The sequence below is a fragment of the Aplidium turbinatum genome, chromosome 12 (genome assembly GCF_918807975.1).
Source record: "Aplidium turbinatum chromosome 12, kaAplTurb1.1, whole genome shotgun sequence".
NCBI classification, from domain to species: domain Eukaryota; kingdom Metazoa; phylum Chordata; class Ascidiacea; order Aplousobranchia; family Polyclinidae; genus Aplidium; species Aplidium turbinatum.
Genome location: NC_137483.1, coordinates 8,968,194 through 8,995,817, shown reverse-complemented (window position 1 = coordinate 8,995,817; position 27,624 = coordinate 8,968,194). Strand labels below are relative to the sequence as shown.

General features: G+C 37.9%; 2 protein-coding genes across 3 annotated transcripts; both read right to left on the bottom strand.

The window, feature by feature from the left end:
- Nucleotides 1–24: 24 nt before the first annotated feature.
- On the bottom strand, nucleotides 25–11,609 carry LOC145780766 (mitochondrial carnitine/acylcarnitine carrier protein-like). The gene is made up of 8 exons (XM_082592394.1): nucleotides 11,447–11,609; nucleotides 11,109–11,201; nucleotides 10,664–10,800; nucleotides 10,322–10,530; nucleotides 8,564–8,636; nucleotides 1,678–1,787; nucleotides 1,483–1,604; nucleotides 25–1,035 (listed from the first exon to the last, which is right to left on the bottom strand). The coding sequence occupies exons 1-8, from the start codon at nucleotides 11,546–11,548 to the stop codon at nucleotides 976–978; spliced, it is 906 nt and encodes a 301-aa protein (XP_082448520.1). The 5' UTR covers nucleotides 11,549–11,609; the 3' UTR covers nucleotides 25–975.
- A 3,155-nt stretch (nucleotides 11,610–14,764) lies between these two features.
- On the bottom strand, nucleotides 14,765–27,624 carry LOC145781300 (ER degradation-enhancing alpha-mannosidase-like protein 2). Of its 2 annotated transcripts, XM_082593077.1 has the most exons (11): nucleotides 27,548–27,624; nucleotides 26,978–27,128; nucleotides 25,054–25,159; nucleotides 24,628–24,753; nucleotides 24,124–24,335; nucleotides 18,205–18,346; nucleotides 17,776–17,900; nucleotides 17,515–17,659; nucleotides 17,022–17,143; nucleotides 16,776–16,947; nucleotides 14,765–16,464 (listed from the first exon to the last, which is right to left on the bottom strand). In XM_082593077.1, the coding sequence occupies exons 1-11, from the start codon at nucleotides 27,613–27,615 to the stop codon at nucleotides 16,160–16,162; spliced, it is 1,674 nt and encodes a 557-aa protein (XP_082449203.1). In that variant the 5' UTR covers nucleotides 27,616–27,624; the 3' UTR covers nucleotides 14,765–16,159. The 2 variants fall into 2 exon arrangements, with proteins under 2 accessions (XP_082449203.1, XP_082449204.1); XM_082593078.1 differs by lacking the exon at nucleotides 26,978–27,128 and having other exon boundaries at nucleotides 14,767–16,464; nucleotides 27,548–27,601.

Sequence of the window (27,624 nt, the reverse complement as noted above, 5' to 3'; positions counted from 1 at the left end):
TACGTTGTCTATCAGCGATTGGCATGAAATTCATATAATCTTGCTTTATTCTTCAGCTTGCGAATGTTTAATGCTGCAAATTTGGCATTCTAAAAGGTATATAAATAATTCAAATAGCTCGATAAAAATTTGCTACCAACTTACGCATAGTGTGACAAAATGAACTCTGCTTTGTACACTTTTGAAGTGCTAAAGCACGACAATAAAATTATTTGTTTATTTCAAATGCAGCATCATTAAGTGGGTTTCCTTCATACTCTCAACAACATTAAAACTTTTCAGTCATTTCAGTGTATTATACAGCGGATCCATTATGCCGCACAGTAAAACGTACAGGTATAACTGACTTTCTGATGCACTTCACCTCTGCAAAAAGCATGATTAAAGCTTTCTACAGACACATGGTTAACAATTAATCTTTAAAAAGAGCAATAATGTAATTCAGAGACGTACGGTGACCATTTTTATAGGTAAGCCTATTCACTTTTTTCCAACAGGCTTTAAACACAGACTAGGTTTGTCGTTTGCTCAATAGCTATTCGGATCATATCAAAATAAACTGATGTGATGTAAAAAGTCACTGTGCAAATCAAGCATGTGTTTGTCAGTTTTTAAATTTTGTAAATACCCAAAAAAGTGGTCACCGTAAGCCAATGACATAATTCCGTTTCTGATAACACCATTTCACTGGACACCAGTGAACACTATGCTTTGTATATTAACTAGTACAAACAGCACTGTTTTCTGTGATCAAGCTTCCATAGATCAAGACAAAAACGTAGTGTTCAAGCGGACGAACATGAATTACATCGCACCAGCGCACCAAAGATCCTGTGATGGCACAATTCTCGTGCCAAAATTTACCTAGTTATGAAAAATTGCATACCAAAGGGAAAACACATCGTTAAAAGTATAATAATCATTGATAAAAAGTCATAAATTATTCCCAAAATTCTAACTTTAATGCGAAACATCTCATGGAGGAAGAACGTAGTTCAAAGTCTTCATGGCAGCTTCAAATCCGAGAAAACAGCACTGCGAAAAAAGCGATTTAGTTTTGAAAGTAACATTATTATCAATATTTGCTTGCCTTTCTCCAGCCCCCTCATCACGGTTGTGACACCCCCAAAGAAGGTTTTATAATATCTGGACAGCCCCCCAACGATGAATCTAACGTATTGTATAATGTATCGTATGCACGAGAATTTCAAATCATCGTACAAAGGTTTCTTTCTCGCCGTATAAGCATGAAAGTCTCTTAGCATGTGTTTCAATGAAAAGTGTATTTCTACATCACTAAACGATTACAGTATGTCTAAATCAGCCTCCAGCAAAGCACTCCAAAATTATGACCAATAAACCATACAAAAGGCTGCTTCAAAGAAAAATTGGCACGTTAGCTTGTCAGCCATAACTAGACTAATGAAACATGTTGCCCGAGTTAGGAAAGAATAGAAAAGTAAGATGTATATCAAAACTTACGGCATTTGCTGGGAACGCTCTCAACATGACAGGCACAAATCCTTTGTACATCCCTCTCACGCCTTCTGTTTTCATGACATCCGAAAAAACATCTCTTATTCCATTAAACTTGCCTTCGGGAGCTGAAAGAAATCTCTGTTAATAAAGTATAGAACGGTTTTGTATCTGCAGAAGTTTACTACGAACGGTCTTCACCTGTTTGAAATCTCGACTTCAAAACATCAGGCGGTATGGCCACGGCCCAGTTGAATATCCCTGCCATGCCACCAGCAAACAAAACTCTTCCGATGCTCAATTTCGATGGACTGAAAAAAAAACAACATTAAAAAAGTCTGTTTATGTTTAATGATATGACGAGTATATAAACATTGCAGCACAAGTATCGCTCATACCACCGACCAGTGAACACTGTAGGGTGGAGCATGGCCAACTAGAGATGCGGCCTGATTTGTCACATTTTGCAGATTTTGATTACAGCTACTGCTAGTGCTTGACTGACATTTTTTGAGATGTTTTTACTTTTTGCGGTTTCCTAATGACAAAAAACTTTTTTGTTGCCTTGGGGAAGCAGTAGCAAATGAGAAAAGGTAAGTTGAAATACGCAAAATCAGACTGTTATTGAAAATTAACAGTCTGACTAAAATTTACAAAATCAAATTTTCTTTGTTTTTCAACATCTGAGGATGTTAAAACCTATTGTGTCATCTGGGAAAAAGAATAAAGAAAGCGTAAAAATCTAATTTTTACAAAAATTTATTTAAACGTTCGCCAAAAGTTAGAAAAACCTGGAAATTTCTGCAAAATGTGACAAATCAGGCCATATCTTTAGGTGGCCATGGGTGGAGTGAATTTCACTTAATGTTTTGGATTTTGATTTAAGGTGTTGTAATGTTGTCTTTGGGCCTAAAAAACAACCTCAAACATAATTTTGGTTCTCCTACCCCTAAATTGACCGTCCTACCTGAGATCAAAGGTCACGCGAGGTCAAAATTGCTCTATCTCCACTTCTACTGGAGCTAGAAATCTGTTTAATGGCTTAAAAGATTCAGAAGACCCATGTTTCTATCTGTTCTAAGAGAACTTTTTCTTCTATTGCTAGTAGAATTTGAGTAAACAGCTCAAATGTAGTTTTTGTGGTATTTTTGCATATACAACATTATAGTTAACGAACTGCAACAGCCAAAATAGTAAATTTCAGCAATTGGTTGGATTGTTGTTTGAGAATAAGTGTATTGAACATCGAAATATTCTTATCAGTAGCATTGATGAGGAACTGAAGTTTGAACTAAATATGAAATTAATGTTTTGATGCATTTAAGATGACATTTTAATGGTTGAAACTTGAAAGGCATGAAATTATTGAGAGAGAGATACATTTTTTGCCAACAAGTCACACTGCGTACAATAATAATTATTACACAAACAATCAAAATTTAAATTGAGCATGAACTAACCAGCAACAACAGGAAGGCTGCGAAGGGACCACCGACAGGTCTTCAAGTCAAGCAGCACCTAATGAAAATCCCATTGCTTGAAAATGAAAATCCAATTGCGCTTTTAAACACTCAAAAAATGTCACAAAACATTTCGCCTCCCTTATATTTAGGTCCTGGCTATGCCCCTGGTAACTATAATGAAAAAAACAAGTGGTTTTTATGCAATCGTATTCAATGTAAAATTGCTTTTTGGTGTTGAAAGAGGGCATCAACTTCCATGATTTGATCTTTTTCCGGATCACACCATCCCGTCTTTCGAACCTAGCCACATGCATGGAAGCTTTTGTTACGAGCTTCACATGACGCTCTACAGCTTGATTGTGGCATGGGTGATCATTAGGGTGTACCTTAAAAAAAAAAGTTTGATAATTTATGCTCTCACCCCCTACATTTGTGCCATTTGACCTAAAAACAATGTCTGTTAAATTTGAGACAGATCCATTGATATTTAGAGGTCAACCTGGGACTTTGTAATTTTATACTGGGTCATTCCATGCCAAGCGTTCTAGACCTATCAGTTTGACCCTCTTCGATTTTGCTTAAACTTGGTTAAAATGTTATTTGGCATGATTTAGCCATGCATTACAAATTTTAGCTCAGTATCTATTATAGTTTTGAAAATGTGATGCTTTAAAGTTTTAGGTAACCCCTAAACTTTTCCACATTCGGTTTTTTGGATCATTTTCAATTAACCATATCTTTTTCTCCAAAGGTTATATAAAATTTAATTTTTGTAAAATGATTCACTTTTAGCAATATTACATGATGACATTGTCAAAATACAATTAATTTGCAGCATAATGGAGTAATCAAGCCTCAAAGTAGCTCTTTTCTTCACCAAAAGCAAATTTTGTGCCATATTTGGAAGTCTGTAACTTTTTTATGAAAAGTAGGATGGTTATTATATTTATCATGTATGCTCTTTCCCTACCAGGCAACGACTTCACTAAGTTTGATAAGTAACATTATATTTGTTAGAAGGTTACAATGCATCAAATTGTGCACCCCAAGCAATAAAGCCAAAATAACGCCATCTTGTGGTATAAAAATACCCCTGTAAAAAGTGTTTACAAAATAAACTGTTTAACCATTTGAAGAACATTAGCTAAGGAACTTGAGTACAAAGTTTTGACTTTGTCACTCAACTATAATATCATTATACAGGGTGACACAAAAAAAACGTTCATCAGTAAAAATCAAATAACTTCCAAAATTTTATTTAGATTAACCCAAAAATTCAGCTACATTAGGTTAAGTATATGTAGCAGACATCTCCAAAGTTTCAAGTCTATACCACAAAAACTCTTTGTTTAACTGGTGCTCAAAAAATGTGCTCTAAATGAGCTCCCCGTTGCTGCAAGCACATTTGGATCCGGCGGGCAAAGTTCTCGATGACCCTCCCACATTCTTCCCTTGGGATTGCTTTTATTGTTGCTGTAATTGCTGCCTTTAGATCAGGAATAGTCTGGGGGTTGTTGCCATACACTCTATCCTTAAGGTAGCCCCACAGATAAAAATATGGGGCGTTCAAGTCCGGTGAATACGGCGACCACTCCGGGTCACACCTGCGGCTGATCAGTCGGTCAGGAAAGCGCTGCTGTAGCCATGCCAATGATTGGTTTGAGGTGCGGGGGGTGGCACCATCCTTCTGGAACCACTGGAGGTCCCTGACGGTGGTTCCAGCAGGATGGTGCCACCCTCCACACATCAAACCAATCATTGGCATGGCTACAGCAGCGTTTTCCTGACCGACTGATCAGCCGCAGGTGTGACCCGGAGTGGTCGCCGTATTCACCGGACTTGAACGCTCCAGATGTTTATCTGTGGGGCTACCTTAAGGATAGGGTGTATGGCAACAACCCCCAGACTATTCCTGATCTAAAGGCAGCAATTACAGCAACAATAAAAGCAATCCCAAGGGAAGAATGTGGGAGGGTCATCGAGAACTTTGCCCGCCGGATCCAAATGTGCTTGCAGCAACGGGGAGCTCATTTAGAGCACATTTTTTGAGCGCCAGTTAAACAAAGAGTTTTTGTGGTATAGACTTGAAACTTTGGAGATGTCTGCTACATATACTTAACCTAATGTAGCTGAATTTTTGTGTTAATCTAAATAAATTTTTGGAAGTTATTCGATTTTTACTGATGAACGTTTTTTTTTGTGTCACCCTGTATATATATCAACTGTACTATAATATCATGAATTGTACAAAGTAAATTGTGACAATACAATTAATATGCACAAAATTCTTGGCAAAGAATGATTTTTAAAAACTAAATTTAACCTTACGGTGTTTGCCTGTTATCGCCCCACCACATTTGCTTTTTGACTACTCCGGCTCGAACCTCCTACATAGGGTTAGGAAGCAGATATGTAAAAAAACGTTAGAACAATCTATTGAGGTAGATGAGCAATGGGTATATAACAGCAAACGAGTATGTTGACCGCCTCCCAGTTCTTGTTTCTGGTAGAAGAGATTTTCACCTCCATTTTCACTTAAGGAGCTGAAAATAAGGCTTTTTTGCTTGGGGTGCACAATTTGATGCATTGTAACCTTCTAACAAATATAATGTTACTTATCAAACTTGGTGAAGTTGTTGCCTGGTAGGGAAAGAGCATACATGATAAATATAATAACCATCCTACTTTTCATAAAAAAGTTACAGACTTCCAAATATGGCACAAAATTTGTTTTTGGTGAAGAAAAGAGCTACTTTGAGGCTTGATTACTCCATTATGCTGCAAATTAATTGTATTTTGACAATGTCATCAATCATCATGTAATATTGCTAAAAGTGAATCATTTTACAAAAATTAAACTTTATATAATACAGTAGAACTCGGTTAATCCGGATTCGGTTAATCCGGATCTTCGCCTAATCCGGATGAAACTGGAAGTACAAATGATTTGTAATCTTTTTCTTGAGAAACGGCTTCGGATTATCCGGATTATTTAATCCGGATCTTCGCCTATTCCGGACAAAAGTTGCGCTTTCTCTATCGCTTTATCCGGATTTTCCCGACAGTTTTGCCATTTTATGCTAAAACGTAACGTGGCTTATTGCGAGAAATTTCTTATCTATCGTTCCGCTAATGTGACGCAACAAATTATTGCGGATTTCTTCTTTTCATGAACAGTAATCCCTCCTAACGCAAAATTCGTGCGCAAATGCTCAAACTCGTACTGTAACTTGAAAAGATGTCGGTGGAATTTTCGGCGGTATGTCGGTGATGTTTTTCCAATAGAAGACTTTGTTTGATTTTTTGTAAGTTTTCCAAAGAAACTTGTCTTCTGTAACTGTTTTCAAAAGTTTTGAGTGACTACAGATTATTCCGACACGCATGTCTTAAGATATAACTTTTGCCAGTGTGTTCTTGCGTTAGACGCAGAGTCTACAAATATATTCGTTTTACATGCATACTGCATTTCAAAAGAATTCTATCGCTAACGTGGTGATCGCGCGTCTCGGAATTGGCAGATGACCACACTAATGCGTTCAATTTCGGTGATTTTTACCGATACCCTTCTATCTAGGTAACGTCAGGCTTGATAGAACCGTCATCGGTTAATCCGGATCTTCGCCTAATCCAGATGGAATCGCCGGTCAAATCGAATCCGGATTAACCGAGTTCTACTGTATAACCTTCGGAGAAAAAGATATGGTTAATTGAAAATGATCCAAAAAACCGAATGTGGAAAAGTTTAGGGGGTACCTAAAACTTTAAAGCATCACATTTTCAAAACTATAATAGATACTGAGCTAAAATTTGTAATGCATGGCTAAATCATGCCAAATAACATTTTAACCAAGTTTAAGCAAAATCGAAGAGGGTCAAACTGATAGGTCTAGGACGCTTGGCATGGAATGACCCAGTATAAAAATTCAAAGTCCCAGGTTGACCTCTAAATATCAATGGATCTGTCTCAAATTTAACAGACATTGTTTTTAGGTCAAATGGCACAAATGTAGGGGGTGAGAGCATAAATTATCAAACTTTTTTTTTTTAAGGTACACCCTAGACTGATCAAGTTCAAGCTTGTTTGTTTTGAAATTTTGTATTGCATCATCATTTATGACTTTGGTTGTGGGTAGTTCTATGACATGAATTTCATTAAAATTTACCATGTTGTGGTAGAACTCGGCGTTGATATTGATCTCTGGTGTGATGAATTTTCGAACAGTTACTGTGCTCTCTGCAATAGATTTCGCCTTTGCACATTCATCATCTGGGGTCATTTCAACATATCTTTGCTTCTGCGTAGCGATAGCACAAATATTGACAGCTTGCGATCGAATTGTATCATCATCGTCAGCCATCATCGAAAGAAGAATGTTTTCGGGGTGAGCTGAGAAGCCATTACGTATCAAAGTTTTTGATGCAATGTCTCTTGCTTGCTTCTAGGGAAATTGGTTGATTCGTTTGAGCATGCGAAAATAGTTGACAGCTACTTTATTTATTTTAGAGTTTAGCTTGACATCAAACCAACTTAGGAAGTAGACTTTTAAACAAAATTCTACCAGAATTCTCAAATTTTTGCTCGGCTTTATTTGGGAAGTGTAGCATCATGCGACATGCAAGTGTCAACCATCTTGCATGTGACAAGCCACCTACTTAATTCAAACTGTGCTAAGTCATTCTCAAGTTTTCCAGATATGACAGCCAAACAAAATTGGTATGCATAAAATTGATCGGAACTCAAACTTTCCATAACTTCTTTTGGCAATTGAGGAAATTCAATAGAAGATAATGGCTTAAACTTAACCACATGCCAATCAGACACTAAACCATTTAGCTCTTTGCCAATTGGGCCTGAAAACGAGTCGGAGTTTAAAGAGACTCCATCCAAGTGCTTAAAGACATTCCTGAGAGGTAGTTCGTTGGTATGCAGGAGACAGATTGCGAGGGTCTTTGCAGCAACTCTTCTAATGTGGCAATGCTGCAATAGTGTTTACCTGTCACAATTGTTGTTTCATCTGAGCCTATAATTGACAAATTGTTTTGCAGGTCGGTATTTTCCAGTGCTTTGTGGATAGCTTTGTGATGCTCAAATAACAATCCAACCAATTGCTGAATTTTACTATTTTGGCTATTGAAGTTCGTTGACTATAATGTTGTATAAGCAAAAATACCACAAAAACTATATTATTGCTGTTTAGTCAAATTCTACTAGCAATAGAAGAAAAAGTTCTCTTAGAACAGATAGAAATATGGGTCTTCTGAATCTTTTAAGCCATTAAACAGATTTCTAGCACCAGTAGAAGTGGAGATAGAGCAATTTTGACCTCGCGTGACCTTTGACCTCAGGTAGGAGGGTCAATTTAAAGGTAGAAAAACCAAAATTATGTTTGGGGTTGTTTTTTAGGCCCAAAGACAACATTACAACACCTTAAATCAAAATCCAAAACATTAAGTGAAATTCACTCCACCCTAGACTGAACAGTGAACACAATAAGTAAACTTAATGGTGAGATCCAATTATGACAATCATGAGGCTGAAACAAGTACCACGGTAATTTCTTACTGCACTTGGCTGCCAAACACAGTAATACATCGTATAACATTGAGTGCTACATCAACCTTACTCTTGTCCAGGTGGGGTCAAAGCATTCTTTATCCATTCATAACTTGCAAAGTACATTCCACTGGCCGGTACATCTGCAAAACAAATTTCAACAGAAATGATTGCAAAAATGCTAAATCACATATTTTTATAGTAACATCAAAAAGAAGTTTACTTACACAAATGTTGTGCTCATAGGCTCATACAGACTGCAGGTAAATACCCACAGAAAAAATCCTCCTTGATAAATATTACCCAGGATAAAATACATCTGATAAAAAAATGAAACTACAGGTATTTTGGTGCAAGAAAAGTAAAATTTGGTTCAACTTAGTACTCAGATGAATTTTTTATGAAAGTCGGGGTACACCAAGGATCGGTGCTGTCACCTCTTATATTTGCTATCATGGTTGATGTTGTGACTGAAGGGATAAGGGAGGGGTTGCTGAGCGAAACATTGTATGCGGATGACCTGGTCTTGACCAGTGATAGCATGGAGATTGGAGGGACTAGAAAAAAGGTTTGCGAAAAGGAAGCATTTGAGACAAAGGATATGAAGGTAAATCTAGAAAAAAACGAGTGATAGTGAGTGGAGCAGAAGGTATAGTTGTATAGACCAAAGTCGACCTATGCGCAATATGTGGAAAAAAAAATGATAAGAAATTCGATGCAATGTAGTAAAGTACCGGTAAGTGGGTACATGCAAGCTGTGCCAATGCAAGGAGAGCTACAGCAAGACTAGCAAATTGTTTTGTTTGTAGGAAATGTGACAAAGGAAAAGATTTAGTTGAGGATTGCAAAGAAAGTTTCTGTTATAAAATTGATCAGTGACTAACTTCTGTTATTTGGGTGATTAAATAAAAGAAGGCGGTGGATGCAAAGCTAGGGATTGTAGATCATAGGGACGCGAAACTTCATCCGCTTTTGGCTTATCCGCAACACTAGAAGGGTTACGTTTTTTTCTAATTTACAAAATATTTTACTTTTTATGGGTTATGTAAGAACAGTTAAGTTGGTTTTAAAGCAATTTAAGGTTTTTAGTTGAAAGCAAGCCTGCATTAAAGCGTAAAAAAAATGTCAAATTGGCAATTGACCCTTCTAATGTTGAAGAAACAACGGAGTTGCGCATCCCGTAATGTACCATCCCTAGCAAAGCAGCTGTGACAAGAAGGACAAGGCTGGGTTGGGAAAAGTTCAGGGAATGTGGAGATAAGTTATACGAAAAAAAGTTTTGTCAACAATGAAAGGGAAAGTCAATCAGAGTTGTGTGCGGTCTGCAATATTGTATGACAGCAAAACATGGATATTAAGAGATAGTGAACTGGCTATTGTGAAAAGAACGAAAAGGGCAATGATGAGAGCAATGTGTGCAGTAAAAACCAAAAAAAAAGACTGAAGAATCGATGGACATACTAAAGATGAGGGAGATTATTGGACTTGCCAGGGCAAACAGAGTAAGATGGCATGGACATTTACTAAGAAGGGAGAAAGTTTTCTTCGAAAGGTATTGACTTTGAAGGTAGATGGGAAGAGGAAATGGGGACGTCCAAAAAGAACATGAAACAAAACAGGTGAAGAATGAAGCAAAAAAAGTCAGACTAAAGGTAGATGCGATAGATAGAATGAAAAGGAAAATAAGAGTGAAGACAATTGCTGCAAGGAAAAAAATCGACCACCGCCACTAGTGGGGACATAACCGAATTTGAATGATAATAGTGGGGGGAAATAATTTCCAGGTGGATTTTCACCAGGACAGATTTTTGCTGATTTCCATTCTTACCTCTACATAGTGTCAAAATTGTTCCTCTGTATATGCTTCGAATGCCACCCTGCCTGTACAGTTTCTTGGCACAATCGACAGGTCCATTATATAACTTTTCACCAGCTCCTTTCTGGATTTGCAGCAAGCATTTTATTCGTTCTCCTGGAGCCATGATCACCGTGGTAAGGATCCCGGATATTCCTCCAGCAACGAACAACTCAAAAAGGCTAAATATGTACTTTTTTCACTAATGAATCTAGATAAAAAGGATTAACAAATCGTAGCCTATGTGAAGTAAATAAGCATGGTAGTTTAGCATGATCAGAAAATATTTTTGATATAACACATTGGTCAACTTACGAAAGTTTTCCATCTTTGTCTGTTTTAATTTCTCGTACAAGATTCTTTCCTACTCCAAATCCAAAAAAGCTCAATGCAAAAATCGGAGCAACACCTGTTATTGGGGCTGCCATGCCCTTATATAGCCCTCGTACGCCCTGTTATTTCATAAACAAAAAGTGAAACTTTTTTGCAAAACTCTACTATACAATTTGAATAGTATATAACAATCGCAAATTCACAACAACTAAAACTATTTTACCTCAACATTTTGGACTGTTAAATTTACTCTGATTCAGTAATTTTGAACCATCAATTGCAACCTACATTATGCTACACACTCCAGTCTTGTTTTTTGCATCAAAGTTACTTCCTCAATCGGCTTAAATTGTCACAATGAGGTAAAGCACTCTACAAACCCTTCGGGCTCAGCATCACAATACTACAACTTCTCTTTTAGATGTACCTCATGTCTTATTGTTTTGGTAAAGCAATCCCAAGTTCCTGTAAACAATGGGGGTTGGCCAGCAGCAGGGGCAGGCATGGTTTGAAGGCGAACCTGGATTAATGTAAATTTGAAATACGGGTAAGATATGAAATGCATTAAAAAACATTCTCTGTTAGTGCAGGTCAGCTTGTTTGGCAAATTTAATCATATATACATTTACAAACACAACATTTAGTTTACTTCAGATAAAAACATAAGCTGCTTTCAAACATACAAAAAAGCCAATTCAAATTTCAATTATAGCTTTTGATTTCTCCATACACAGTTTCAGTTACAACTACAACAACTTAGCATACCTTTATAGTGTCAAGAGGATGCCCACTGGCAACTGCACAAATTCCACCAAATCCTCCAGAAACAAAATCTCTCCACATGCTTCCTTTTTTCACTTCTCCCATTATTACAATAATTTAAAAATTATTTCTTATAAAAGTGATAATTAGGTAACTTTTGCTATAAATCGCATCACAAAACATATATTAGTCAGAAAACACGTTTGATATTCTCAACAGATAAAACTCAAGTTCAGCTAAAAGCATCAGTGATCAGAAGTCAAAACCAATCCAACCACTTTTTATTTGAAGTTATCTGGTGCGTTGTGATTACTATTGTTAACACTAATTCACTTTCTATAACATGAGACACTCTTCCGGAATAAAGCAAGCTAAACTATCACAAGATGTTACAGGTGATAATCTGCTTTTATAGCCACATTTTGTTTACCAGATTCGACTAGCTACTTTAGAGCAGGGTTTCCCAAACTTGTTTGGGCCATGGACCACTATTTGTGAATCTGTTTATTTGCGGACCCCCAATTCCAATACAAAGGTAAAAATGAATAAAACCGAATTTTGTTTTCTTAAAAAACTGACATCAGTGGGACGGATGGGATTGCTTCTTATTGCATGAGTCATCAATTCTGGGAGTTATTGTGAAAGGCAGACTCATAAGTTAGGGTCCACGGAAAGTCTGAACCTGTAGGCGATTTTGTCTTCATGTTGGTAAGAGCTGAAAATCACACATGTAGATCGTGGCAAAAGGCAATACAATTTTAGTTGCCTTTTGCGATAGCAATAGGTATTCCTCCACAACACTCAACCAGAAAGATGCAATAGCTGTTTGATTGAAACTAAGCATTAAAGTTCGACGAGATGATAATTCGTCGAATTTTTTTTCTTCGCGTTCTGACAGATCAGTCTTTGTAACAACAAAAGGGTTTAAAATCCAGTCAAAATTCTCATATGTCTCTTTTAAAAAGTACTTCTTGAAATGTGCAGAAAGCAATTCCAAATGTTGTATAACGTCAGAGAAAATCAACTCTGTATTAATTAAGAACTGCGGCAATTATCTTTGACAGGGTACGTAGGCTACTGTACAACGTATATGTGTGACTTGTTAATTTCTTGTCATATCGCCACGGACCACCTGTGCAGTCGTCGCGGACCACCAATGGTCCGCAGACCACAGATTGGGAAACCCTGCTTTAGAGGGTTAGATCAGATAATGACTACCGGTCTAAACTTGCTAGAACACAGAAATATGTTGCTATAAAATAACTAAACATGCGAAACTGATCTTCATAGCTTTAAAGCAAGAATAATTAAAAACAACCAAATGCTTAGTCTGCTCTAAAAGTAAAATCTTACAAACCCCAGGTTTAAGGTTTGAGTGTAGTGGACCAGTAAATTGTAAAACAATGCCAGGTGTGAGAATAAAGGTGACTTATGAACATGGTTAGGGCTGGAAGTGAAACCTTGACAAAATAATTAGTTTAACATAGAGACAATAAAATACCTGGACGACTTGCTTTACTAATTTTTCTTGCAAGTGGACATCTGGAGGGTTACTACGAAAATAAAAAACTAGCAGAGCTACAAAATATTTTCTTTGCTTTTACATAGCTACATTCTCAGCAAAAAAACTGCTAGGTTTTGCATGAAATTTTGGGTGCTAGAAACATCTTTCTAATAGAACATCATTAGAACCTCAGTGTGAAGCTACTTCTTGATACCACTGTAGCATGAAGTTTACCATTGCATTATTATGGCCTAAATAATATTAAAAAAAACATGCTGTCACATTTCCATACATTTATTCTAGCAATGCACACTTTGAGCATACAGTACATGTCACATAAGCTGATCCTCCTGGGTAAGCGACATATAGCAGTAGATCTCACGCTGTAGTTGCACCAAATTTTGTTATAACATTATGACCTTCCTGTTGTCCACCTTTTTTTACAGCAAAAAATCACCTACTTCAACCATTCCTAGTTTGACATAAAAAACTGCAAATGCAATCTCTTAGTTGTAGACTTTGAGTCTTGAAGCTTACCAACACAATATTGGAAAAAAAAACTCTTTTGATTAAATTATTGCAATACAATCTTCAGGGTGCAGTAGCACAATCCGCCCAAAAGCGAAAACTGAAACATAGTACTACAGTAACATAAACTCAAACAACATGACCAAGCCATTCTAGAAGCATAGAAATGAGAAGCGACCTTTTTTGGAATGGACTTTGCTCCCTGTTTCTATTTCACACTGATTGACTGTCACGAATGGCTGGGCACTGGGCAGCTGAAACTTTTCAGGCGAAAATGTGGGTGCAAGAATTTACAAACGTGCAGTAGCCTGGCTGCCTCGCCTTGATTACAACGCAAAAGCATGGCAGAAGTCAGATTAAAATCACTCACATTGTACAGTAATAAATTTATTCTCTGCGGCACACATGCTATGCGAAAATAGCGACAACCTTCGAAGGTGTAATAAGTCATGTGAATAGCCCTATACCTTTCTGCAGCCCCACCTGTACGAAATTACGTTTGATAAGATTAACCAAACGCATTCAAACAAACTATATTATGTAAGATCGACGCTGACTGCTATTAAAGTTGGCTGCCATAAAATTGAGCCAAGCAAAAATCCTCAAGCCTTTTCATTGCGCTATGCCTATAAGCAGCCGAGTGGTTGTGAGAAGATACTGTATCTCAAAACGAAGAGTTAACCAAGTGAATTAGTGAGGCAATTTTTATGAAAAAAACATGTTTTGGATAGGCAAATAATTTTAATACCTTGGCTGGAAAAGTTTTTTTCCATTGTGGTTGCCTTTCAAGGCGCGTTGATCAAGACCCAGCGAGAGAGCAAATTTTCACACATTGCGAAAATAGCATTGAATTTGAAATTAGCCTACTAACTGTTGGACAAGCATTTTCTAATCTTAGAGCAAAATAGTGATGTTAATGTGATTTTTTCCAATGTTGCAATAGCCTAAAATTGCATAGATTAGTCAATCTCTTTGGTGGATTTTGCACATTAATAAAATGTTGGAAAAACTTCAACCCGGAGGATAAATAGGCCTATGCTCTCGGCCAAAGCACTGCTTAGCAGCCCATTTACGTTTTGTCAAGCAAAGCATGATCTAAAAACTTTTTTTGCAGCCTAAATCTTAAAAAAACAGAAAAGCTTCACGAGTCATCCCTGGGCGACACCAAGAACTTTAGTATTTTTCGTGTTGTCAAAAATAAATATAACTGAACCGAACACTAAACATAGAAATTCTAGAGTAGCCTACGTAGGCCTACTTGCAAAACACTGGGCTGGGCTACTGCCGCGCAACGTTTGAACAGCTATGTGTAAATCCCGGTGTGGTAAAATAGTGAAGCAGATCACTTGGGCTGTCGGACGTGAATTTATTTGCTTCACTTCCACAAATTTGCAATTAGCGTGAAGACGAGATATAGGTAAATATGGTTACCCTCAATAACGGAGACAACACTGCAACATAGCCGACTACAGATATAGGCACACCACCTTTCATGACAACCTATTGGCCACAACTTTAATAAACTGTGCATAGAATTTAATCTCACCAACATTGCACATGAATTTGAGTTGAAAAGATCGGGATAATCTACAAAAATCTTGCAATAAACAACAAAAATTGAAAAGATGTTTTAAGATCATTTCCAAAGTGATGATGCTTTCCCGCGCATCTATATAAGTTTCGGATCGAAAACGCTCAAAGTTCGATATGAATTTCCTTTCGATATGAAAACACAATGTGAATTTAACTGCACCGTTAACTGAACAGTAGACATACTCCCTTAAACAAAGCACAAATTGGAGCAATAAAAGTTATTTTTGGCGCACCACTTTACGTTGCCTTTCAAAGGTTACATAAGAATGCTTAGCTATAGCTAAGTTGAATTTTCCAGTTCCCCCACAACAAATAAATTAATCTCGTACCACCAAGATTTATTTCCGACAATAATGATTAAAAACAACTAAGTAGGCTAATGAAGATCGTCCCAGCGATAATACAAAGCAGTAATTGTTATGAAGTAACTCAACATGATGGTGTAAAAACATGTCTTTCGTAAACCAGGTCTAGTCTAAAGAAAACAGAATACGCGCCACCCAAGACAAATAAGGTGAGCTAGATGGAAAAGTTTTGACACTACATTTCCTTCACAGTGTTTAATCGAACATACATCTTACATTGAGAACATTTTTTCTAAAGTTTAATTTTGTAGGTTGTATGTAGATTTGAACCAATGACACGGACAAGATTATCCAGGTTGACAAAGTAAACTTCCCACTTGTTGACGTTCCCAACAACAAATCAGTCGTTTTGTCATTGATTTAACGTAAGCAGACGTTGAATTAATGTAAAAAACGCTGAATTGCTGTCTACACTCTACATGGTAACAAACTTTAAATTATTTCATTCATTGAAAAGAAAAACAGTCTTTAAAATAATACAACTTTGGTACTTTTGGTGTTCTGTTAAACAATACGCTCCTAAACGCCCATCCTCAACCGACTTTGCATTACCAGGTGATCATCGATCACAGCATGGCTTCAACGTTTGTAGCGTAGCATAATTTCAACAAATTCTCACTTCAAGACAATCTTCGTTTGTCAATAAATGAAAAAGAAATAACAGACCTCTAGGCGATAAGTGTCACATTTATAACGATGGTCACCGGTCAGCTTGTCTACGCCATTTCAGTCGTCAACGAATATTTGACCATACTTAGTCAGTCTCATGTGGAACGGTTGGGCGCGACAACTTAATTCACTTGTGTCTCTTGTTTTATTAAAAATCGTATTTTCATCTCTTGGTATGTGTTCGTGATAAGGTCCTGGGTTCAAATCCCGAGTCCGGTGGTTGATTTTAAATAGATCTTCTATTTTGTAGTTTCTCAGCAAGCTGTAGATTTCCGAATGTTCCTGCTGTCTTTTCATCGTATGGCAACAGTGCAGTGCACTAACATCTATTGGATGGGCTTCTGTGTTGAAAATATACCCTCCTGCAAGAAATAGCTTCGCTTTATTTGAGGCTGTACATTTATCGCTACAGCTGATGGATAAATGCATTTTCCATTTTCAGGAAATTCATGTTTCCATTTACGACGAATACATTTTTTACAGAATCGATGATCTTTCACAGCACACGACACTTTTTATATCAGAATTTTTCAGCTATATGCAAGTCAAGACAAAAGTCACTCATGCTCATAAATTAATTTAACCCTCCAATAACATACTTCATAAGACCACTGATTTTGATTATTAGTTGTGAGATATTTATTATAAACTGAAAGATGAAAACCACCCTGACCTCCACCAAGCAAACATTCCTTTCCGTCCGAGAACTTTCTCAAGGTAGCGCCCTTCATTGAGGTCAGCAAAGGATTGTCCGGGTCGAACAAAAGATAGAGGTATTTGATAGTTTCAGCGAGGAAGAAGGACTCCATACGGTTATCCAAAGTGTGATCTTGAAGATTTTTCACCTGCCAACAAGAGAGCATTATCGCTTCATCAGCTGTCGTTTTGAATTCAAACATCTGCAGAGTTTTGCACTCACGGTGGCGTATCCACATTCCGTTTTTGACACGGTGTCTATTGCACGCAGAGCAGATCGTCCGAAAACTAGCAGAGACGGGTCCTTTGTGGCGCGGTACAAATACATTGTGCTTTCTATCAACTCTGCGAAAAACAAAAATCAATCATTTCTACGAAAGATAAAAGTCTCTCTATATATAAATATCACAAATCACTTTCAGCAATCTTTGGGAGAATTTCACCGCAAAACAAGCGCAACTTTTACCGGAAACGCAATATCTTCACATGTACTTTGGTGTAATGTTCTACTTGCAATCAAGCTGGAATGCCAATAATTAAAACTATGGCCGTGTGGTCGACGGGTCCGTGCGTTTCCATAAATCGGACCTTAAATCAGCTGAATATCTTTAGTTTAACTCTACAGCCAGAATGACAGCAACTAAATATTTTTCATTAGGTATAATAGATTAGATATACACTTTTGCATTGCTCGACCGATTGTGAAAACTATCTACCTGGTCTTAAAGGATATCCTTCTCGCTTTTCAAAAGGCAGAGCGTGGGTGACACTGTATATCTCTGGCGTGCCGCCGTACTTTCTCCAAACGGAATAGTAATTGAGGATCGTTTTATAAGCTTCTTCAGTCTCACCATACAACGTCTGTGAAATCAGACGCGCTAATTGAATTAAGACTAGTACTTTTAAAAAAAGTGTAAGTAAAAATACATTTCTCCAGAAACTAAATCGAAGCAACGATCACTGAAAACTATGCTTACTTGTAGCCCAGGCCAGAATGCATCCAATGACTGATGTACAGGCATAGTGATAGCTCCAGACTTCATGTTGGCCCAGAAATACCAATCCCCTTGCTTCAGGTGTTTGTTTATAGGTTCAAGGTAATCTGAATAATGTCAAACCATTGCATTAAATTATGAAAAATATAATTGTGAAACGAACAAATTTCGTTGAAAATAGAGTTTTGGACAAACGAGTGAACCCGGTAATAGAAACGTTACAATCGACGATTTGATCTCATGGCACATTGTGACTCAGTTATGCTCAAATAGAGCGATGATGCGATAATGATAATATTAGCAATGTCTCCTAGGTAGTAGGTAATCAATAACCGATAAAGCAACTTTTTCAATTTTTCTAAGTTTCGATTAGCTTTCTAATTACCACGTAGTTCACAACCGTATTATCACCTTTGAACATTTTCATCAGCTCAGGCATGTTCAACAATATCGCCCCTTTCACTAAGTATTCAAAGTAGGAGTCCACTCCTGCACCGATGCCCGCATCGAGCGCCGTCCACTTCCCAGTCGAAACGTCGATGTGGTTTCCTAACTGATGAAAATTCAGGTAATTTGTTGTAATAAAACAGGTATTTTTAGCCAACATTTCTCAGGCATTGTTCAAGAGAGTGAAGCAACGGGACGGACAATAACGCAATCAAATGTTTGGTATGACCTACTTGTCTAACATTGGTTAATTTTTATAAGTGATTGTATGAGGCAAGGAAAATTGGACATGATTTCATCATCTATATTCGGTATTCCCCCTCTTCAGTGGATGAGACCTAGCATTTGTCCACGCTAGAAGGGGTCCGTCAGCTTTTGCAGCCCTTTCGCCATGCTTCTCGGTTGTTGGGATTGATTCTATCCAGATTGCTTACACTCATGTCTTTTCTCACAAATTCTAGCCATCTCTTTTTTGTAATACAATTTGGGTAGAGAGGTAACTCTTTTGCACCATAAACAGACATAACTCAGCAACAACACTACATTTAACATTATAAAACAAAAAAAACAAAAAGCGAACGTTTTCGGCTAGTCATAGAGCCCTTTTCAAGCCTATAAGAAAAAATACATATTAAAAGAAATGCCAAAGAATCATATAGTATCACAGCAAAAATATGGTCAAATCTAAACATTTAAGAAACTGTCTCGCTCACACAAAATGACAACTGAAAATTACACAGCACAACGGGTCAAGTATTTGAGAAGTAAAAACTAATTAATTGTTCAGAAAAGGAATCAGGCAGAATTACGCAAGATTGACAGAAGCACAACACGAGATAGTGGCACAAACAAAGAAAATGCGAGAAGCACAAGACGTGATCAGGCCTCGAAATTCGTTTTTGTTGACGGCGGACAAACGTGTCCGGTCTGAGCAGCTATCTCGGCGGACAAATTAAGTCTCACGGCGGACACACCAGTTTTAACGTCGATCGTCATACTTAATCCCTTTATCTTGATAAATCTTCGCCATTTGAGAATCATAGCTACGGTTTAGGCTTTTTAAAATTTCAGCAAAGTTACTCTGAAAGGCTTTCATCAGACCAACAACGTGCGCTTGACGCCGTGTAGCTACTAAATATGATGATGATGATTGTTAAAAATTTGAATTCTATGGACTTTTTGTGTCTGATGCAAATAAATAATAAAAAAATAATACGCCGCATAACTGATTAACTTCCGCCGAACGAGGTCGTGTGGCTTCTTGCGTCACAATGCTCTGGGCACGAGTCGGAAAACTCTAACGCGTAACGCTACTATTTTCTGATGTGCAAAGTTTCACTATAGGCTTTTTTCTTTAGGTTTATTTTTACATGTTATGTGAGCGAAAGTGACGAAAAGAATAAACAAAACATTAGAAAAAGCACAATTATTTTTCCCCTCTCCATGATGCGGTCGCCTTTTCAAAATAGTATCAGTATTCCACGAGACCACGGCAGGCTCGGAGTTATAATCAGCGCAATCAAGGCCATCCAAACATATGCTTATGATGAGAGCTTCCATAGCATCGATCTTCAAAGACGTGCGCCAATCTCCACGAGATCAGTGCTTGTCGTTAAGATACGTGATACCGAGATCTATTCCGTGTCTTTTCTCCAGACCGGCTAGTTGAGGGAAAAACGTAAATGCGAGCTCTTCTTTAGCGATGAAATATGCGATTTCAAACAACCTCTTTTGATTTTTTTCGTTGTCACTCATATTGTTGATGGCCTTGATGATCGGAAATTGATGGCTTGGGGTAAACGATATGTTGTGATCTTGGACAAAGCTAATCCTTACATTCGTTGTTCATTTAATATATGCGTCTATCACCACTAAATTTCCTAGTAGTAGGTTCATCGCCCTCATTCTCACTTTCAGAATTTTCCCTGGGCCTTTTCTTTCTTACTGTAATACCAACACTTAAGTTTTGCTGCATCTTGCTGTAGTAGCCTACTCTTATAATCTAACTTTGTAACCAACCTTGCCTTATCAATATTACTCGGAGATCAAAGCCAGACATTGTGACGTAAGACTTGAACTAAGTTGCGCGTGATTAGTGTAGAAGTACCGGTACTCCCATCGATTCTTAGCAAAAAATTCACCTTTGTTACGCTGATTCAATGTCATCAATCGTTAAAGCAACGTAAAATTCGAAAGTTTTTCTGCTTGAATGGAAGCTAAAAGATACAGTATTAACTTTTTCTAGATGCGCGCTTGGAATGCGATAATTTCGCATTCCCAGCGCAAATTATATTCTTGCAACAGTTGTTCGTGCTATGCAATGACGATTTGTATCGCTAGTTTCTGCGATATTTCTCGGCGGACAAATATGACCGATCTAGAGGGTACTTCCCGCGGACATCACATGCTGTGACGGCGGACATGTCCGCCGTGTCCGCCGTGAATTTCGAGGCCTGCGTGATAATTCAATCAAAAACTGTTAAAAGATAAGAAGCTCCGCCAGCAAATAATTGCCTGTTGAGCCCTGGGTTTAAAGATTTGATGATCAATGCCTCGTGAATCTTGGTATCGAACTCGGACAAACACTTACGAACAATTTTGAACGACTGCAATGACGGTTTATTGTTTGAGCACGATTGGCAGTTTCTAATATGGTCTTTAATTGCACTGTTTTTATTAAAATTAGCTAAAGTCAAATGCTCTCCCACTCTAGTCACCAAATGTCGCGTGGTCATACCAATGTATGACGATCTCGCATCATGCGAGCAAGTGAACTAATAAACGACGTTTGAATGATGATGATGATGGCGTATGAGCGATCTTTCCAGGCTAGATTGGAGGGCAGGAAATCTTCAGCCACTCAGCAGTCGCGTCGTCCAGGACCCTCAGACTATGCGCACCGTGTGGAGGCCGGTGGGTTAGGCAGTGGTGGATGACATGGTATGCGGTCTGTTCCGTGGCACCACACTCGTATTCTGATGAAGGAGCCAGGCCCCACTTGTGCATGTCCGAACGAAAGCGGCCGACGCCAGTTCGCAGGCGGTTAAGCCTGACTCACGCAAGCCTTGTGAAGGACATCCCTGGTGGATGGGGATCGGCATCGGGTATGAAGTCACGGAGCGTGGAGGTGTGATTTTGCCACTCCGTGTTCCACATGTGGTTCGTCCAGTGTGCCGCACTTAAACCAAGTTCTTCTGCGTTCTTAAGGAGTTGTTGTGCGGCAGGCACAAAGGGGCGTCTTGATTTCAGCCGCTGCTTTATAGGTGGTGGTCTCTTGAATGTTGCATGGAGGAGATGGTCCGGGTCCAGAGCGCGGCGAGCGAGAGAAATCGTGGCTCCTTTACGGCGTAGCTCAGCGGATTGAATGCCTGCTAGGATGGGTAGGTAGTCCGTTGGAGTGGGACGCAGGCATCCAGTCACAGTACGCAGTGCGTCGTTGATGGCGGTACCAATCTGGTGGGTGTGAGAACTACGACACCAGACCGGCGCGCAGTACTCAGCGGTGGAATGAACAAGGGCTAGGGTAGCTGTACGAAGAGTTTTAGCACCAGCTCCCCAGCTGGAACCCGCCAATCGCCTCAAAAGTGCAACGCGTGTAGATAGTTTTTTGCGCAGTGACTTCAAGTGCCGGCGGTACGTGAGTGACCTGTCCAGGGTTATGCCGAGGTATGTAGGTTCGGCACAGTAGGGCAGGCGTTCCCCATCAATCTTGATGTTTATCTCACGCTGTGCCTCCCGGTTGTTAAGGTGGAAGGCCGCCGACACTGTCTTTGCTCAGCAGTCCTGCACACTGTCCTGCACTCTGCAGGAAACTGACAGTCAGTGGAGAGGAACCTCAGCCAAGACATGCAAACACTATCAGCATACCTCCAGAAACGAAAGCTACAGCTCAGCAAGTCAAAGACAGTGTCGGCGGCCTTCCACCTTAACAAACGACGTTTGAGCATAAGCGGAAAGGAGTTTTAGACTTCAACTGAAAATAATAACCTGCTTTAAATGTTTTATAAACGGGAAAAATCTTAACGTTAAACTTCAAGGCAATAAATCTGGACAAACTTGTGGCAAAACGTTTGGATTCCTTACCAACAAACGGGATTGTTAGAAAGTTTTTGAAATCAGGCTCCTCAACTAGAGACGTAGTGGAGACTGAATTCAAAAACCCCCTAAGAACCTTATTGAAAAACCAAGTCGGATAATGATTAGCACCAAAGTACGAGCGTAATTTATTAATTTCATTATTGAAACAGTCATTGTTCGAGCAAATGTCTCAGGCTCGCGAGATAAGGCACTTGATCAAAGCAGATTTGTAATTTGACGGGCAAACAGCGCTGAAATTAAGAAAAAGATTAGTGTTTGTCGGTTTACGCTAGACCCAAGTATCAAACCCATTACCATTTATCTTAATTTCTACATCCAAAAAAGGTATAGTCTCCGTGGCTTTTTCTACAGTAAATTTATGTTTTGATGTTGCGTATTGAGTACTTCAAGAAACTGTGAACAAGAATTATCGTTATCAAATATGGCAAAAATGTCGTCAATATAACGTAAGTAAAGTTGGGAAAGAATTGAGAAGTATTTTTAGAAAAAATCTTATTTTCGAGGTGGGCAAGAAAAAAATTGGCAAGAGTGGGACCGAGAGGCAAACCCATAGCCACTCCGTCAATTTGCTTGTACATATTTATCTTTGTATAGAAACATGCCCTCTGTGGCTGAATGCATCAATTTGATAAAAATGTCTTTTTTGATGAGCGGGTGATTTGGCTGGTCTTCTGCAAATATGTAATCCGCGATAATGTTGATGGTTTCTTTTAAAGGGACCTTGAAGTTTAACGTTAAGATCGTGCTCAAACAATAAACCGTCATTGCAGTCGTTCAAAATTGTTCGTAAGTGTTTGTCCGAGTTCGACACCAAGATTCACGAGGCATTGATCATCAAATCTTTAAACCCAGGGCTCAACAGGCAATTATTTGCTGGCGGATCTTCTTATCTTTTAACAGTTTTTGATTGAATTATCACGTCTTGTGCTTCTCGCGTTTTCTTTGTTTGTGCCACTATCTCGTGTTGTGCTTCTGTTAATCTTGCGTAATTCTGCCTGATTCCTTTTCTGAACAATTAATTAATTTTTACTTCTCAAATACTTGACCCGTTGTGCTGTGTAATTTTCAGTTGTCATTTTGTGTGAGCGAGACAGTTTCTTAAGTGTTTAGATTTGACCATATTTTTGCTGTGATACTATAATGATTCTTTAGCATTTCTTTTAATATGTATTTTTTCTTATAGGCTTGAAAAGGGCTGTATGACTAGCCGAAAACGTTCGCTTTTTGTTTTATAATGTTAAATGTAGTGTTGTTGCTGAGTTATGTCTGTTTATCTCTTTTTTAGAAAATCTTATTCAGAAACAAACATTCAGAATCAAACATTATCAGAAAGGAAGATTTCGAAAATCTCTGTCTAAGCGGCCGCCTTCTCGGGAAACGTGCTCGTGGCAGACAAAGAACAACATTTATATCCAATTTCAATACATCAATCAGCCAACCAAGAACACTTTGGGACACTGCGCGACAAAGGGAACACTGGAAAAATTTACGAACTGAGCATCTAGTTCATCAAAGGCCGCATCGGCTATGATACTGTTGATGATGATCTCTTTTTTGGTAACCCATTTTTCTTTCCCTGGACAGAAGTCTCTTTTGCCATTACTGCAGCCTTGTCATGTCATAACTTGGATGTTTGTAAAGAAAAGTCAGCACGCTGGTGTAGTTCGGTCATGTTCTAGGTTTTGGTTTACCAAAAGCAAATGCCGCCCCGCGGAAACTAAAGTCATCCCAAAGTTGTCGCATCTTAGCACTTTCAAGTTTCAATCCAACCTTATGCATACCTACCAAGCCGATGCTGGAACGGGAGTTATGTAACGCTCGCATCGCTCTCATTGCCACGCCCTCGAAGCTTTGATCACCGGTTAGCCTTGAAAGTGTGGCGAACTCTACTATGAACGTTCCGACGCCAGCAGTGCAGGTGATTGGTGTTTCGTTCGGGTCTACTCCGTGAATCAAGTTCACTGTTCCGTAAGGCATTCCAGTAGCGGTATCAAACGCTGGAAGCAGAAAGAAAGTTAAAGCAAGCAAGTTTAATTTTACTTTTCGACAGTTTCTGCTAATACGCATATACGTACCTGCTAATACGTACCGTACGCAGGATAAAGTCTACTTTATAATACTCGAGAAAGTTATTAATTTACAAGAAATAAAACCACAATTTTTGTGCAGTAGATTTAAATTGACTTATTAAAGAGATTGAAAAGTTATGTAGGCTAAAAACTTGACAATTGATTGAAGAATTCTCTAATTAAACTGTAGAAATTACCTTCTCCTGTTGGCAAAGCTTACCTGGTAGCAGCCTACGTGCTAAGTCGACAGCAAGCCTCAACAAAGGCCCATCACAAGGCCAAGCTGGCTCGACCGTCATGCCAGCTTGATTCGACATCAGATGGGCGGAAAGTAAGCCACCGACAACTAAAATGAAACAAAAAGATATCACTGTGAAGCTTTAACAAAAATTAAACAGAGGTCATTGCTGCGTTAAGAATATGACAAAAAGGCTATGCACGATAGGCTATTAATTAAAGATCATAACTTTATTTTTGATTACTTTGAAACATAAAGCTCATTTTGTGAAAATGAATCTGATAAATCTGTAAAGAAATAGTATAATAATAACAACAGAAATCAAAACTATCGAAGAAAGCACAATCGAAAGTAAAATGTTACCGACTTGATCGTATGTTTGATAAAAAAAAGTTGTTCAACTCCAACCTCTTATATTGCTTTCGAAAACAGAGACATTTAAATTCATGTTGAAGTCCAAGTTGTCAATAAGAACTTCAGCTACTCTTCGAAACTCGCTGTAGTTTCCAAGTACCTGAACAATTTGAAAAAAAAACAGCTCAGGGAAAAAAGACTACTTTGTTGGGTTGAGCCACAAACCAACGAAATCAAGCAACAAAGAAAATCAAAAAGCAGTAACACTTTCGAGGGTATTAGCTCTTATCAATGCTTGAAAAACAGATTTACAGTCAGAGATGGGCGTGATCTTGATCTTGAAGATCACTTTTTTTTGGTGATCTTGATCTAAGATCACTTTTTTTCGTGTGATCTTGGTCTTGAAGAACAATAAGATCAAGATCACTTTAAAAGTGAAGTTTACTTTCTAGATAGAGGCTTTTTTTTGAACTCGTATTGTACAAAGTAGTTAGTGGCAACTACTAACATTAAGCCACTGTTAATATGATATGTGTCCAACAAAAGACGATTTAAAGTCTCCATCTAATCTGGTCAGTGTTGTTATTTCAAAATTGAAAAAGTTTTCTGTGTTGGTCATAATAAAGAAGTCAACTTCCGTGTACTTTATGTTGACGGATAATAAAAATGATTTCACTTTGTTCACAAATTCCATGTGTGAATTTTAAAGAAATGCTTGCTTTCTTTGACCCAATTTTAGATGTTTCAAAAGTCTAGAATGGCGGTGTCAAAAAATCTGGACTCTAGCCGACTTTGGTCATGCAAAGTGGTTTATTGTAGGTGAGCAAATCAACCAGACCAAGACTTGTTTAAGGTCTGAGTATGAAGCGGTTTGTTTGACCGTAAACCTCTAAACTTTTTTGATAGCAGACAACAGTAGCAAGGTTGCCAGATGGATAAACGGTGTAATAAACATTGACATAATACAGTGAAAGTTAAAACTACTTAGTAACACGTATAAAAACTCCCACATGAACCAGACAAAAATTTGGTAAAAAATGATGCAGTTTAAAGTTTATTTTTATTCATTTATTATAAATAAAAAGTATAAAACTAATTGCAAATTTTGCGACTTTTTTAGTAGCCCACTACTGTAATTAACCTCGGCCTTGGGTGTGACGTTGCGATTCTATGCAAACTACGTCAACAATTGATAGGCCAAATAGCAAGTCACTAACTTATTACAATTCTTAGGCCAGCGATCGAGTAGTTAAAAGTAAAAGTTAGCAATACCAACTATTATACCCAGGTTAATTGCTTATAGTAATTATTTTTTGCAACATCATTGATCAAAAACTTCTTTTTTTTTCAAGTACACAAAAAGTGATCTTGAAAGTGATCTTGATCTTCAAGATTACGATCTTGATCTTCAAGATCACATAGTTTGGTGATCTTGATCTTCAAGATCACCAATACTGGTGATCTTGCCCATCTCTGTTTACAGTACACTACTCTGAAATAGATGCTAGAGAATAAATTACATAACAAACATTTTTAACAAATAAAGAGGTTTTCCTGGAAAACAAATGCCTAACTGAGCCCTCTGGTATATTATCGTACTTAAACATTAATTTAGCAACTTTTACTTTGTATAATACAAAGTAAATACAAATTGTATTTATATGTTTTTTCAGTCTGTATATATGCCAAATAATTAAATGTGTTGTTCATTCAAGGGCTGCATTTCAGGATATTCACAGCATGACACACAGGCATGGTTTATATGGATTGTTACATTGGTGTAAGATTGCATTGTATACTGCATAAGATAGGGCTTGAAGAGCCTAGGATTATGCTTCTGCTAAAACAGTGATAGCCATGATAAAATTTGGTGACCTTGTGTAATAAAACTTGGTTGTTGTTGAAAAGTGTGGACACCTTAACTTTGTTGTACTTGTTTCATATCAATTGGACAAGTTATAAAAATACTTTATCTTACCGCAAGCGTATCAAGTGCATCCACTAATGTCAGCGAATAGCTCCCCCAGGTGTTGACCCCATCACAGGTCAAAGGTCGCAGTTCATCATAGGGGTATGCATTATTGAGATAGCCATTATATGCATGATAAAACATCTTCTTTACATGATCTCTAGTAGTACAAAGCAATGGTTGCAAAGTACAAGGAGTTATCAATAATTTACAAACTCACTTTAGAACATTGCAGCATAATTTATACGAATGGAGCTTCTTCTACTTCAATAAACTTGTCTATATAAATTTATGGTTAGCCAGGTCAGGGTTGGTGAAGAACTTAAAAATCAAAGCTGTAAACTAATGTAGTAGACGCCCAATAACGTCCATTTCACTAGAAAATTTCATTTTGTGATGTGAAATTGTTATTCTGTACTGTGCTACTAACAATAATTTATCACAAACTGATATATCGAATATAGATTTCATCATCATCATCAGGTTTTGGTTTTTCATGTGCAGGTTTTGCGAGGCAGTTCCACACTCGTAGGCCCCACTCTTTTGTAAAATGAAATATCACAAATTAATGTCACTTACTTTTCTTTTTCATGATCTGCATTCACAGACAAAGTGTACATTAGAACAAACAGTGTGAAGTAATACATGATATTGCA

Excerpts from the sequence above, each read along its gene's own strand:
- LOC145780766 (XM_082592394.1), bottom strand. The coding sequence starts at position 11,548 with ATGGGAGAAGTGAAAAAAGGAAGCATGTGGAGAGATTTTGTTTCTGGA. Across the intron at positions 8,637-10,321 it reads AATTTTGACACTATGTAGAG|ATGTACCGGCCAGTGGAATG; the intron begins GTAAGAATGGAA and ends TTTGTTTTGCAG. Across the intron at positions 1,788-8,563 it reads TTGACCCCACCTGGACAAGA|TCCATCGAAATTGAGCATCG; the intron begins GTAAGGTTGATG and ends TTTTTTTTTCAG.
- LOC145781300 (XM_082593077.1), bottom strand. The coding sequence starts at position 27,615 with ATGTATTACTTCACACTGTTTGTTCTAATGTACACTTTGTCTGTGAAT. Across the intron at positions 24,754-25,053 it reads TTTCGAAAGCAATATAAGAG|TTGTCGGTGGCTTACTTTCC; the intron begins GTTGGAGTTGAA and ends GTTTCATTTTAG. Across the intron at positions 17,660-17,775 it reads CATTCTGGCCTGGGCTACAA|ACGTTGTATGGTGAGACTGA; the intron begins GTAAGCATAGTT and ends CTGATTTCACAG.